This window comes from Balaenoptera acutorostrata, chromosome X (assembly GCF_949987535.1).
Source record: "Balaenoptera acutorostrata chromosome X, mBalAcu1.1, whole genome shotgun sequence".
NCBI lineage: Eukaryota > Metazoa > Chordata > Mammalia > Artiodactyla > Balaenopteridae > Balaenoptera > Balaenoptera acutorostrata.
Genome location: NC_080085.1, coordinates 20,476,151 through 20,490,230, shown reverse-complemented (window position 1 = coordinate 20,490,230; position 14,080 = coordinate 20,476,151). Strand labels below are relative to the sequence as shown.

At 43.0% G+C, this 14,080-nt stretch overlaps 1 protein-coding gene across 5 annotated transcripts in view; it reads left to right on the top strand.

Annotated features, from left to right (window-relative positions):
- ACOT9 (acyl-CoA thioesterase 9) overlaps positions 1-14,080 on the top strand; it is a 68,059-nt gene that overhangs the window by 30,952 nt on the left and 23,027 nt on the right. For 3 of the 5 annotated variants that reach the window (XM_057538243.1, XM_057538246.1, XM_057538242.1), the window contains one exon: positions 1,149-1,205. In XM_057538243.1, the coding sequence (XP_057394226.1) occupies positions 1,183-1,205 (23 nt within the window). In that variant the 5' untranslated portion in view covers positions 1,149-1,182. Of the gene's footprint in view, positions 1-1,148; positions 1,206-10,213; positions 10,375-14,080 lie in introns of those variants that run through there. The other 2 variants (XM_057538247.1, XM_057538245.1) reach the window with 1 other exon arrangement.

The following is a 14,080-nucleotide window of genomic DNA, read 5'->3' as shown; positions in this document are numbered from 1 at the left end:
TAAATATGTCTTTTGCCACATTAAAACCACATTAAATATTGTACTATGAAAAACGTGTTTCTAAAAAGTATAAGTTTTTATAATTATGTATTTATAAATTTGCTAATTTACTATGGGGTGCTAATATATGATAGATAGTTCACTATTGCCTGCTTTGTAATTTTCACTGGAAAATAAAGATTACTCATAGTTAAAATTTATAATCAATATGTAAAAATAGAGCTACTAGAAACAATAAAGAGTGAAGGAAAACAACTTTGTATACAAAGAAAGGGAAGAAAATTGGATTTAAAAAATATCAGTACAGATTTATTTCATTTCTTCATAAAAAACAACTCCATAAAATATCTGAATAAAAAAAGAACAAACAGTTTTCAGTAAGTGTTTGCATATTTTTTCTACATACTTTCTTCTCCCTTCAGATTCCAAAAACAGAGTAGAACTGAGACATTCCTAATTTTCTCACAGCTACATAGCCTTTAATTCTGTCAACAGAACTTCTATCCATTCTCCATAAAGCCCCTAAATATCTAGCATTAGGAAATTAATAAACTCATTGGTCTAAACCCGAGGATACAAACCCCTAACAAGTGCCAAAGCACTCATTCATTATGAGACTGGCTCTTCCGTTTCCTTGCTAAGGATGTAGAGGTGTGTTCTACATCCTGAAAATAATAGACTGAGTTTACATGGCATGGATACAAGCAATAGTTACTGCACAAGTGAATAGGACACAAAACCACCTGAGCTGGTTGTTTAGTGTATTGTAGGGCGAGGAGCTGATGTCTGGTTTTCTCTTTCCCTCTAACTCTTCTCTTTGACAACCAACAGCACATGAACATTATTTGTTAGACTATTCTGCCCTGCAGTTTTTCACTTTGATTCAAAGAAATGAAAACTCACATTGCTCTCCCTCACATTGATTGGAAGAAATCAATATAATAGTGAAAATATTGCTGATTCTAGGGATATGGAACATCAAAGTGATCCTTATTATGAGGTTTGAACTTGTAATTTTTAAAAATTGAAGGATAGTTGATTTACAATAAAATGTATTTTCATATGAGGAGTATGCAAGGAATATAGGATGTGTTTTTGTTAAGGAGAAAGAGAGTAATGTGTAAAATAAAATGACTTTTTTTTTTCAGAAGAAGAAAGGAAAAAGAAGAAGGCAAAACCTAAATGGATATAGAAAGATGCAAAAGGTTTGTGGAAGAGAAATTTTATGTTGTGAGGTCACAGCTGGCTAAAATTGAATAGATTTATTTACAAGGATTTTTAAAATGAGCTCAGTAATGTACGGATACAAAACTAGAGTTTAATTTTCTCTCTGTTAAAATCACAAAATTTCTTAGACTATTGGTCTGTTCTTAATAAAATATTATAAAAGGTTTTTCTTTACCTTTAATGTAATCTGCCTAGGAAACAAGGATTCTGTGTCATGGGAAATATTTCCTGTGTTCCACATTGTCTTTATCAGATCTTTGATTAATTAGGAAAACTGAGTCTTTTCAATTTTAAGAGCTAGGGTTTTTTACAACTATATAACTTTCTATATTTGCCTTTGAAATCTTTCAGTTATCACTTTGGTGAACAGATAACTAAGTATTATGTCATAGTGACTTACACTCCTAACTGATCAAGGGTTTCAAATCTTTTGACATTTTTAACAAACTTCCCCAAATCAAATTCTGAATGAAGTCTTTTTGACCTCAAACTAACTTTGGAATTTTCCAGAGGGCCCCTGGAAGTTCTGAAAAAATTTGCTCTTTCTCCTTATAAAAGAGAAATCTCAGTTTATTTAGGCTTATTTGATATTAAATTACATGGCAAACATTGTCAAATAAAAAGTAATGTTTGACCTTCTTAGGTTATATTTACATAGTATATATTATTAATATGTGTTCTAGAAATTATATGAAATTCCAAAAAACCTGATATGTCCTTGTATAATGTTATCAGTCAAAATTCCAGTTATTATTTTATAATATTGTATGTCACAAAATAATAATTTGGGCATCATTTTTTGGTGAATTCTCACTAGATCTTTTTTTTTTTTTTTTTTAAAGGATTTTCTTATTTATTTATTTATTTATTTATTTATTTTTGGCTGTGTTGGGTCTTCGGTTCGTGCGAGGGCTTTCTCCAGTTGCGGCAAGCGGGGGCCACTCTTCATCGCGGTGCGGGGACCGCTCTTCATTGCGGTGCGCGGGCCTTTCTCTATCGCGGCCCCTCCCGTCGCGGGGCACAGGCTCCAGACGCGCAGGCTCAGCAATTGTGGCTCACGGGCCCAGCTGCTCCGTGGCATGCGGGATCTTCCCAGACCAGGGCTCGAACCCGTGTCCCCTGCATTAGCAGGCAGATTCTCAACCACTGCGCCACCAGGGAAGCCCCTCACTAGATCTTTAACCATGGATGTTTTTAAGTCTTTTGTCACAGTTATTGTTTTACTCTTGATTCCTCTCTGAAAGCATTTGTAATCATCTACAGGCAAAATGCTTCATCTTCAAAGAGATTTATGGAAAAGATATTAACAAGTACTCTAGAATACAGGTTTCTGATAACTTGAAGATCATAACACCGAACTGGGTAAGAATTTCTAAGACTCTACTGGAAAAGTGATTGATTCATAAAGCTACTAACCCAAGATGAAGCAAAACAAAAATTAATTACAGGAGACTGAATGAACTGATGAAGATGATTATAACTTTTATGACTTCATTTTAAATATTCCTGGTTGTTTAATGTTTTGTTTTCCAGATTTAAAGGACTCCTTTTGCTTCTCTCTTTTAAGCTATTAATATTTATAACTTGACAGCAATTTGAGAAAGTATACTTTTGTAAACAAAAGTTGAAACATTTATCTTTTTCTCCCTACCTAATCCCTCCAGAATTCAGAAACTCTTATTAAATACTCCTCTTTTCATGACAATATATGTATTTATATAAACTCAATAAGAATTTGTTCTTCTTGTAGCAGGACACAATTAAACAAATCCTTAGCTTGGCTTCTTAGCCTAAAGAGACTTTAAAGGTCTAATCTGAAATTCCTTATTACCAGACAATTTTAAAGAACTAAAGTTGACTTTATGGAGCCAGTAAAGCCCCTTGGATATTACCAAGGCTTTGACCAAAATGTCATATTTGAGAATCTGCATAGAATTACTATTCTTACTACATTTATGTAAATAATCTATCCAAGTTTAATAAGATGACTTATAAACAAATTAGTTTCACTATAAATATCTTTGATAAAAGTGGGATGAGGGGCTTCCCTGGTGGCGCAGTGGTTGAGAATCTGCCTGCTAATTCAGGGGACACGGGTTCGAGCCCTGGTCTGGGAAGATCCCACATGCCGCAGAGCAACTAGGCCCGTGAGCCACAACTACTGAGCCTGCGAGTCTGGAGCCTGTGCTTCGCAACAAGAGAGGCCACGATAGTGAGAGGCCCGCGCACCGTGATGAAGAGTGGCCCCCACTTGCCACAACTAGAGAAAGCCTTCGCACAGAAACGAAGACCCAACACAGCCAAAAAATAAATAAAATAAATTAAAAATAAATAAATGTTTAAAAAAAAAAGTGGGATGACTATGGAAAAAATTGTTTCACTAGAAAACTATGGTTATCATGGTATCTCTCCTACCAGGTAAGTATAGAAAAGTATGGTGTATTCATTATCAAATTCATGAGGATTAGATAACCTGAAGAACTCAGTGATCTAACTTCCCACGTCTATGATGATGATGCAGCTGTTGGTAACAGCAACTACATGACCCTCCATCCTGTTGACTCAACTATTGGAAACAGTGAACGTGCGATTCTTTAGCCTGGCTGTATCAACAGTGGTTACCAAGAGTAATGCTAAAGTAGTTGGTCACACTCTTAGCTTGCTGAGATAATGACCGGAAAGGGGGGAATTGCTAAACATAAATACAAAAGGGAGACCAAACCTGAGGGTTCCCTGGACAGACAAAACCATGTAAGCCATGGAAGCAAAACTAAGTCTAGATTATTTCATGAACATAAGCAAAACTTAGGTTATTTCTTATAAATGCCTCTGACAGTCATAATAAAACTTAAGTCATCTTCCTAAAAATGGTATGAGAGAATCACTTTTAACCAATCTCCTGCCATCTGGAACCCCCATTGTAATAATGAGTCATTGTAAACGTTAATAACTTTCTCATTTTCACTTTATAAACTATCCTTTAATTTCATGCCCATGAGCTTCATATCAGTCTTTGAATTTGGAAGCTCCCAGTTTGAGAGCTAAATACTATTTATTGATTTGGTGGTTTTAGTTGTGCTATTTTTGACAGTATCTATATATCTATATCTATGTCTTTATCTATACCTATACCTCCTCAGGGAGATATATATATCTCCTCAGGGAATTTTTACAGGAACTGCTAGGGCCAGGGTGAGGGAGATGGAGGAGCCTGAGCAATACCCGGGGAATAATTGTGGGTTATAGTAGGAACTGGAGTCAAGGAAGAAATGGCCACTTTGAAGAGCCTTTTTAGGAGTAAAACAAGGATCTTTCTTCTCTCCAGGCTTGGTTTTTGCATCTCCACAGACGAGGCCAGACAGAAGCCATATGTGGTGTCCTGTGCAGCGTGCTAATGAGTTACCTATATAAACAGAACAAAGCAGTCTAGCAATCCCATAAAGATCACATATAACGATAAACCAGCTAGAATAATGTCACTGTTTCTGAAGATAAAGTCAACTAATACTTTTTTTTAAAATTAATTAATTAATTTATTTATGGCTGTGTTGGGTCTTCGTTTCTGTACGAGGGCTTTCTCCAGTTGTGGCAAGTGTGGGCCACTCTTCATCGCGGTGCGCGGGCCTCTCACTATCGTGGCCTCTCTTGTTGCGGAGCACAGGCTCCAGATGCGCAGGCTCAGTAATTGTGGCTCATGGGCCCAGTTGCTCCGCGGCATGTGGGATCCTCCCAGACCAGGGCTCGAACCCGCGTCCCCTGCATTGGTAGGCAGACTCTCAACCACTGCGCCACCAGGGAAGCCCAAGTCAACTAATACTAATGGCACCATCCTGTCTTTGTGTGGCCCCATCTCCAAATAGCACAAGATACAAATTTATACCCGAAAACATGTTATGTAAATTCAAACAACCAGCATGATTTTAATGTCTATAAAATACACAAATCCTCATTGTAAAGTCAATTTTGAAAGCTTGTGGGCACTCTGAAGCATGTGCTTTTGCAGAGATAGTGAAGTATGTTGATAGCTTTGTTCCCTCTATGGCTGTGCATCCTGGTGCAGCTGTAATTGTATCAGAGGTACTTGTTGATTTTCCTTGGGCTGAGGAATGGCAGGGTTGGCTCCTACGCTGGCCCAGCTGAATGGGCTGCCTTGGGGTCTGAAGGGAGGCTCTATTTCCCAGCTGGGATGGTAGCAGTTGGGGTGGTGTGAAAAAAATGATGGAAAGTGGGTGGGCAAGAGAATGGAGAGAAATAGGATGCAGAGGGAGGAACGAATGTAAGAGAACTGAATTTGTTGGAGAAAGTGTATGAAGTGGGAAGGAGGGTGGCCGTGACAAGGTGAAGAATGATCAGAAGATTAGGCGTGGGTAGGAGAGTTGCCCACTGAAATTTTACCTTTTAAGTCCTATTTTATTGAAAGAGACATCTTTATTGAAGAGGACACCCTGAAATGAAGATGTCCTATCCTGAAGAGACCCTCTGATCCCATGTCACTAATAGTATGACATGTTTTACATGTTTGCCATTTTTAAGCAAGAGGAAATTGTTAGAGGAAAAAGAGCATTGCTAAAAACAAAACCTTTCAACACTTGAATTTTTTTTTTTATGTTTATATTTATTTTTTGGCTGTGTTGGGTCTTCGTTTCTGTGCGAGGGCTTTCTCTAGTTGCGGCAAGCGGGGGCCACTCTTCATCACCGTGCACGGGCCTCTCACTGTCAGGCCTCTCTTGTTGCAGAGCACGGGCTCCAGACGTGCAGGCTCAGTAGTTGTGGCTCACGGGGCCTAGTTGCTCTGCGGCATGTGGGATCTTCCCAGACCAGGGCTTGAACCCGCGTCCCCTGCATTAGCAGGCAGATTCTCAACCACTGCGCCACCAGGGAAGCCCTCAACACTTGAATTTGATGAGCAGTCATAAAGGTGGAGCTGAGGAAAGGTAAGGAAAGTGATAAAAAATTACCACTGTTTTGAAATTGCCTAGCCTGGGTTTTACTTCTGTTGGAACAAGTGGGTATAATACTAAGCATTTTCATGTAACAGCTCACTAGTCTTTCAGGTTTAGGGGGAAAATCACCTTTGCATTGTTTCCTCCTCCCCCTCACAACTTTATTCTAGATCCTTTTGTATAATCTCTAGTCTGGGAAATAAGCTATTTTTTAAAAAGTGGTTTCTCTATCCTAATGAAATAATAGCATGAATCAATTTGTTTGAAAGTTGATGACATAGTTTTCCAAGAACATTTTCTACCTGAATTAGATATCCAAAAATATCTATGGTTTAGCAGCCCAAGGATGCTTACTAGATACTTTTCACTCTTAATACTAGGTTGAACTGATAACGTATTGTTAGGTTTTGTTATTTGATATTATTCTTCTACTTGTAATAATAATGACATTGATAATGTCTTATGTATCTGTCAGTGTATGATGAGGCGTCTTTGATTTTTTTTTTTTAGTTTATTTATTTATTTTTATTTTTGGCTGTGTTGGGTCTTTGCTTCTGTGTTAGGGCCCTCCCCAGTTGCGGTAAGCGGGGGCCACTCTTCATCGCGGTGCGCGGGCCTCTCACTATCGCGGCCTCTCGTTGCAGAGCACAGGCTCCAGACGCGCAGGCTCAGCAGTCGTGGCTCACGGGCCCAGCCCCTCCGCGGCATGTGGGATCTTCCCAGACCAGGGCTCGAACCCGTGTCCCCTGCATTAGCAGGCAGACTCTCAACCACTGCGCCACCAGGGAAGCCCGCGTCTTTGATTTTAATGATACATTTGATACCATTTCTGTTACCCTGAGACCATTTCAGAATAGAACTAACGGAGAAAAACAACAAACAGGTGGGGTGGAGAATCTGTTATTCACGACAGTGATTCTCACCACCATACAACTGTTGCATGTTTCCTGGCCTGATTTTGTGACCACTTTCCTTTCTATCCCTGCTGTCCAAAATTTGGTATAGCATATACCACACTTACAACCCCACTACCACCACACACACAGAAATCAGGGTTGCTAAGCTGTTTTAAGAATTTTACGCATGCTGCCAATTGAGATAATTGTAGACATGTGGTTGAATGCTGGGCTGGCTGGGTTTTAGCAGGGGTTCCCTGAGCTTAGAACTAAGGTAAGTGGGCTAAGTGATGAGATCATTTTTTTTCTCTTTAAATAACATCTGGGACTTCCCTGGTGGTGCAGTGGTTAAGAATCGCCTGCCAATGCAGGGGACACGGGTTCGAGCCCTGGTCTGGGAAGATCCCACGTGCCGCAGAGCAACTAAGCCCGTGTGTCACAACTACTGAACCTGCACTCTAGAGCCCGTGTGCCACAACTACTGAGCCCGTGTGCCACAACTACTGAGCCCACGTGCAACAACTACTGAAGCCCGTGCACCTAGAGCCCGTGCTCCACAACAAGAGAAACCACTGCAATGAGAAGTCCCTGCTCGCTGCAACTAGAGAAAGCCCGCGTGCAGCAACGAAGACCCAACACAGCCAAAAAGAAAATATAAAATAAATAAATAAATAACATCTGCAGTGGGACATCTGTGGGGTTGGTTGCTCTGTACTCCTTTTCTAAGGAGTGCTCCACATCCCCCTCTGAGAGGCTACTTATGGAAATAGCCATACTAGTAGATCGTGACCTGTCCATGGGCCTGGGTAAGGAGGTTCCTGGTAAGTCAAATGGGCCAATCACATCACCTTGCCCTGCTGCCACAGTTGACCAGTCCAGGGGTGTGTATCTGATCCCACCTGGGCCAATGAATCTCTTTTCAGGACTTTTTGTATTTGGGATACAGATTTTTGGGTCAGTCTCCAAGCATGTGGATGTGTCTGTGATTGTAAAATGTAAAGTTCAGGAGCTGCTTTGGCCATGTGGAGGAAGCCATTATTCAGAGAAAAAAGAATGAAGCCAGTATGCAAAGTAAAGCAAAGATAAGTGATGGAGAAGAGGCATCTTCATGGCATTGAGTCCCTGGTTCTAGCTGTTCCAGCCCAATTGATTCTGTTTATACCCTGATTATACACTGATGAGAATGTGTCTGGCTGGAGGTGACTTGATTGCACAGAATTACAAGCTACCCCTACCTATCATTACACCATCTACGTAACCTAAAAAATTCTCTTGAACTTAATTTTTTCCCCTGAACCTCCTATTGCCTCAACCGAAAGTTCAAGTAAAAACCAACCAAAAAGTATAATTCGATAAAATATTTATTGCACTGTGTTAGGTGTGGTAGAGTATAAGGAAGTATTGGTACCAAACCAAACCTGGGTCTGCTCACCTGACTCATGGTAAAGCCAATCTACTGACACCGGGTTGTGGTGAAGGAAAGTATAGTGTTTACTGCAAGGCGCCCAAAGTGGGGTCAAGCAACAAGATAGGGCAGCTCATGCTCAAAAGGCCCGAACTCCCTGATGGCTTTCAGGGAAGGGCTTTTAAAGGCCACATTACAGGTGAGGATTGTAGGGGGCCTGATCAGCTTGTGGACATTCTTCTGATTGGTTGGCGGTGAGGTAACAGGGTGGTATTTTGGGAGTTAAACGTCATCAACCTTCTGGTTCCAGCTGGTCTGGGGTCTATGTGCTTGTGGGCAGCATGCAGTAAACTTCTCCCACCTGGTGGGGGCTTCAGTATCTGCAAAATAAATCAAGGATGTGGCTCAGGATATTATCTATAGCTCTTGAGGAGGCGCTAAAGGTCCTTGACTTTGCTTTATGGCTAAATTATTATTATTTTGTCTTGCTTGACTGTTTTTCCTTTGTTTCTGTATCTTCTCACTTCTCTGATTAAATTTGCTTCATAGAACTTGGGGAAGGCCTAGGAGGCTAAAGCTTTTCTATAAACGAGAGGCAGGAGATATGGTGGGGGAGGGGGGAATCTGTACCTGGGAAGGCCCTGTAGGGTCCTGCTCGGTTTCAGTACAGCTGCCACAAAACAAAACAAAACCGTCACTGAAAAGGTATGGACAACATGAATAAAAAGGAAGGTGAGATCCCTGCAGGCCCAAAGGAGAGTCTTCTGGATGTGGGACTGATAAAAGCAGGGAAAGTTAGGTGGAGAGGAAAGAGAAAGCCAAAGACCGTGCTCCATTTGTAATTCATAAAGTGATTTTTAAAAAAAGCCAGCTTAATTAAAATAGACAAATTTTTAGTAAGCATGGGGTATCAGAAAAAGCATACGATATCAACCCTGCCTTTTAGGAAATTACCATCTTCAAGGACAAAGCAAGACGGGCATGTATTCTGGAAAGATCCCCCCTCATTACCTTATTTTATTTCCTCCTTAGACCGCTTTATCACGTTTGAAACGATATAATTTGCTAACTTGCTTGCTGACTTGTTTTCCTTCCCTATAACGTAAGCCCCCTAAGGGCAGGGAGTTTTGTCTGTTTTGTTGCATCTCCAGAATCTACAGCGTCTTGCGCACTGCAAACAGCTGAATAAGAATTCGTTGAATGAAATGGAAAATCAGATTCTAGGGTAAAAATCATCTTAACTTTTTGGCCTTGAATCTCTCTGGGCGGGCCAAGATCTCCAACTGTCAAACACTAGGGGGCAGACCGAAATTAGGAGAGGAACAATTTTTTCCCCTTCGGGTAAAGGTTTTCAACCTTTGCTTACGTTAGCATCACCTGGGGCGCCTTTAGACATCCTGAAGACCAGGCTGCACCCTTAATTCAGAATCTCCATAGGGTGGGGCCCAGGCATCGGTATTTTGGAAAGCTGCCCAGAAGATTCCAACGTGCAGCTAAGGGCCGACCGGGAGCCAGGGCTTGGTGAAGGTCGCGCAGCCTTCAGCGAAGCGGGATAACGGAGACAAGCTCCAAGGATGCGGCTGCACCTAGCCTCTAGTCACACCCCAGCGGTGCCGCCTGATGCATTTAATCAACAATGGAGGAGAGAGACTAACTCCAGCTTCTCGCCAAAGAGTGGGCCTTCATGCGCAGCGCGGCCCCGCCCCCGGGCAACGAGGCCCCGCCCCCGCCCGCGGCCGCGCTGCAAGGGTGCGGTCCTGGGGAGCAAGGTCTAGTCCGGCGCCCGCGATCCCTCTCCCGCCTTCCATTGCCCCAACTTCCCTCCGCCGACCGGCGCGCGGGTCCCGGGTCTGTGGTCACGTGTGCGGCGGCGGGCAAGCGCCATGAGGCGGGCGGCGCTGCGGTAGGTAGCCGGGGGCCTGGCGGGGCGCGGGCCGGGGGGCGCCCATGCCCGCCCTCCGCGCCGCTAGCTGGCCCGGGCGGAAGGAGCGGGCCGCGGAGGGCGAAACTAGTGCCGGGGCTTTTGGGCAGAAAATAGGGCCGGGTGGGAAAGGGCGGCCGCCTACCGCGACCCCGCCGGCCTAGGGTGGGGCCCCGCGCCCCCCACCTTCGCGTGTTCTGGCCCGGAGTTTGATGTTAAAAGCGAAGCGGCCCTTTAAGGGAGGAAGTTGGGCGTTCCCTGAAATTCCTATCTCTTTGCTCATCAGGGGGGTGGTTTGGAGTTAGCCCCTTGTCGGAAAGCTAGTACTTAGGGTTGCACGTTCCTTTTCCGGCCCTCTGCCCTCCTTTGCAGAGCGTTTTAAAGGTTGAGTGCTTGACTGACTTGGACTCTGACTTAAGTGTGTTGTAATGTGGGTAGAGATTGCAGGGCGCCTTTTGGGCTTTCAGGACCTCAGGACTGTGTGACCAGGGCCCCTGGTGCTGATTGCACTTTACTTTTACCGAGCAGCAAGGCCTGTAAGGCTAGGTGGGGGAGTGGCTTTGATTGGGCCCCTTTGACAAGGAGGATGCCTTTTTGGATAAGTCATCATCCCAGCTTGTCCAGTTAAGGCGTAGGGCTTTAGACTCCAGGGCATGTCTGGCTCTCCCCCAACCCCCTTCACCGGAGCACTCCAGCTGTTCCAAGTTCTTTCTGCCTGGTTGGGTCCCAGGGGGCTCACCCCTGTTGCAGCTTCTGAATTCATCCCGCTATAGGTATGCCAGCCCCCCTGGTGTGGCCCACAGTGGTTCCGAGTGACAGTGATCCCCAGCAGTTCCTTTGGGGGCCCTGGATCTCTCTCATTGTCCTTGTGGACCTTGCTCTCAGTTGAAAAAGGTTCTCTGCGTCTCTCTGTCTCTCTCATTCTCTTATTTACTTTGTTATACTGTTTGAAGATGGGTTGAAGGTCATTACAAGAAGAGCCGCAGTTGGATTTAGCTTGCATTGGACATGATGTGACAGGCCTTCTACAAGCTCCAGGGTTTTGTTCATGTGTCTTCTCTGAGGAAACCTTCCTTGGAAGTCCTCTGTCTTTGCCCTGAACTCCTTATAAACCTGTGGCTCATTTCCTTTGAGTCCTGTTGAACCTTAAGCAGGTATTCCATTAGTGTCTAGTGAGAGAAAGAGTACATAAATGAATACAGACTGTCTGACATGATTAGGTTATTTGACTGGTGGGCAATCTTTGTACTTCTTTTTTCCCCCAACTCACAAAAGAGTCATCTGAATTTGTTTAGTCTCTAAATTGAGGCATTTCCCCAGAGTGGAGGGCATATGAATGGCATTGCCTGTTTTTGTACTGAAAACTCTTCCCGGACACCCACCCTAAGCTTGGAACCCAGAACAGCTAAGACACTTACGATCACACCTTCATGTGACTTTTGTGACTCACTTGGCTAGCCATGGAGAGGTTGGGCTCCTTGGTCTCCTTTTATTGGAAAGGTTGAATCATGGAGTCCTAGGGCCTGACTGTAGAGGCCTCTTGACAGTTTCTTCTAAAGGCCTAGAGGATTTGCTGTAGGTGAAACTCCTGAGGGCTTATCAGGGAATAAGCCATTAACCCTGAGGTACTGAGGTGTTAAGCAGTGATTGAACCATTCTCCTGCTCCTTCCACCTCAGTGTTGCATATATAAAGGGAAGTAGCCTGAGACTGTGAAAAGAGCAGTTTCCTTACATGTATGGTGTGTATGAGGTGGGGAGGGATTAGAAGAACTGGGCTCTATCCAGTGTGCCAGTTGACAGGCAGGGGAAAAGTCATCTAATTCCTTTGGGCCTCAGTTTTTTCAGAAGGTTGGTCTGAATCACAATTTTTTAAATCTAGGGGCCCATGGAGGTGTCAAAAGGGAGTGGTCTGTGAACCATCTGAAATAGTATATACCATTTTCTGTATCAATAAAAATGTATTCCCCCCCAACAACTACTGGGCATGAGGGTCCACAGGTTTCATCTGATTATCAGTAGGGATTATATCAAATTGTAGTGAAAAGTTACAATAAGCCAAATGTTCACAAGAGAATAGAAATTTATTATACCAGTATATGATTAGTATAATCAACGATTTTATTGTTTTTAAATATATATATTTTTAATAAATTTATATATTTATTTATTTTTGGCACATTGGGTCTTCGTTGCTGTGCGTGGGTTTTCTCTAGTTGCGGCGAGCAGGGGCCACTCTTCGTTGCGGTGCGTGGGCTTCTCATTGCAGTGGCTTCTCTTGTTGCGGAGCACCGGCTCTAGGCGCGCGGGCTTCAGTAGTTGTGGCTCACGGGCTCCAGTAGTTGTGGCTCACGGGCTCAGTAGTTGTGGCTTATGGGCTTTAGTAGTTGAGGCATGCGGGCTCTAGAGCACAGGCTCAGTAGTTGTGGCGCACAGGCTTAGCTGCTCCGTGGCATATGGGATCTTCCCGGACCAGGGCTCCAACCCGTGTCCCCTGCATTGGCAGGCGGATTCCCAGCCACTGTGCCACCAGGGAAGCCCTAATCAATGATTTTAAAAAAAAGCACTCACATTAGGCCTTTGCTGTGTTACAGGGATATGTTTTCAAATTTATTATGGCAGTATGCAACCAACAGGGCTGCAGGACCACAGTTTTCCAAATAATTTGGCCCAAGTGTTTCTCTGTATTCATCAACTCCCTCTTTACTATCTCCGTTTGAGTCTCCATTCAGAGAGGGTCCATTATAGTGCCTGGCTTATTTCCAAATTTCTGGTCATTTTTGACTTTTAGGGGAGACTTTGGAGAAGCATGCCTTTCTGGAATAGAGTTTTTTTTTTAAGTATTTTTTTTTGGCTGCGTTGGGTCTTCGTTGCTGCACACAGGCTTTCTTTAGTTGCTGTGAGAGGGGGCTACTCTTCGTTGTGGTGGGATCTTCCCGGACCAGGGCTCAAACCCGCGTCCCCTGCATTGGCAGGCGGATTCTTAACCACTGTGCCACCAGGGGAGTCCCCATGGTCAGGCTCTTAACCTCTGTATACTACACTGCTTTTCACTCAGGCAGGATGGGATGATTTTCATCACTTTTCAGAAAATGCTGCTTCTTAAGGAACAAAACAGAAATGCTTGTATATATGTGTATTTACCCAAATATGTGAGATCAGTTTTACAGCTCCTGTTAGTTTGTGATGAGTATTCACAATATTTAGCCATTCAGAGTCAGATCTCATTTCTTATATTGAGATCATCTACTGCAACTATTATTATTGCTAATTAATGTATCGAGGGCATTATTTTTCTGCTCTTTCAGCTAATAGTAGCAATGGAAGATTTTAGCTTTTTCCAGTGTGCTTTTTAAAACCTGATATATTCAGTTGCAGAACGATAGTTTCTGAGATGGCAGAAGGAAGGACCACATGCTCTTGTTTCCTTCAGTGAGGGATTTGAACCTACAGAAAATACATAAAATGAAATAGTGAAAAAGAAAAAAGTTTAACTCATGTTCTGAGAAAATGCAAATTAGAAGGTCAAGAACAAGAAGACTGAAATATTAATTCACATATAAAAGTACATAAATGGAAAATTTATTGTGAAAAAATAAACCACAACTATGTAAGATAGAGGCTTGTTAGCTGTGTGACTGGAGAATAAACACAAAACCAAAACCCCAAATGCTTTAGGAACTATTCCAG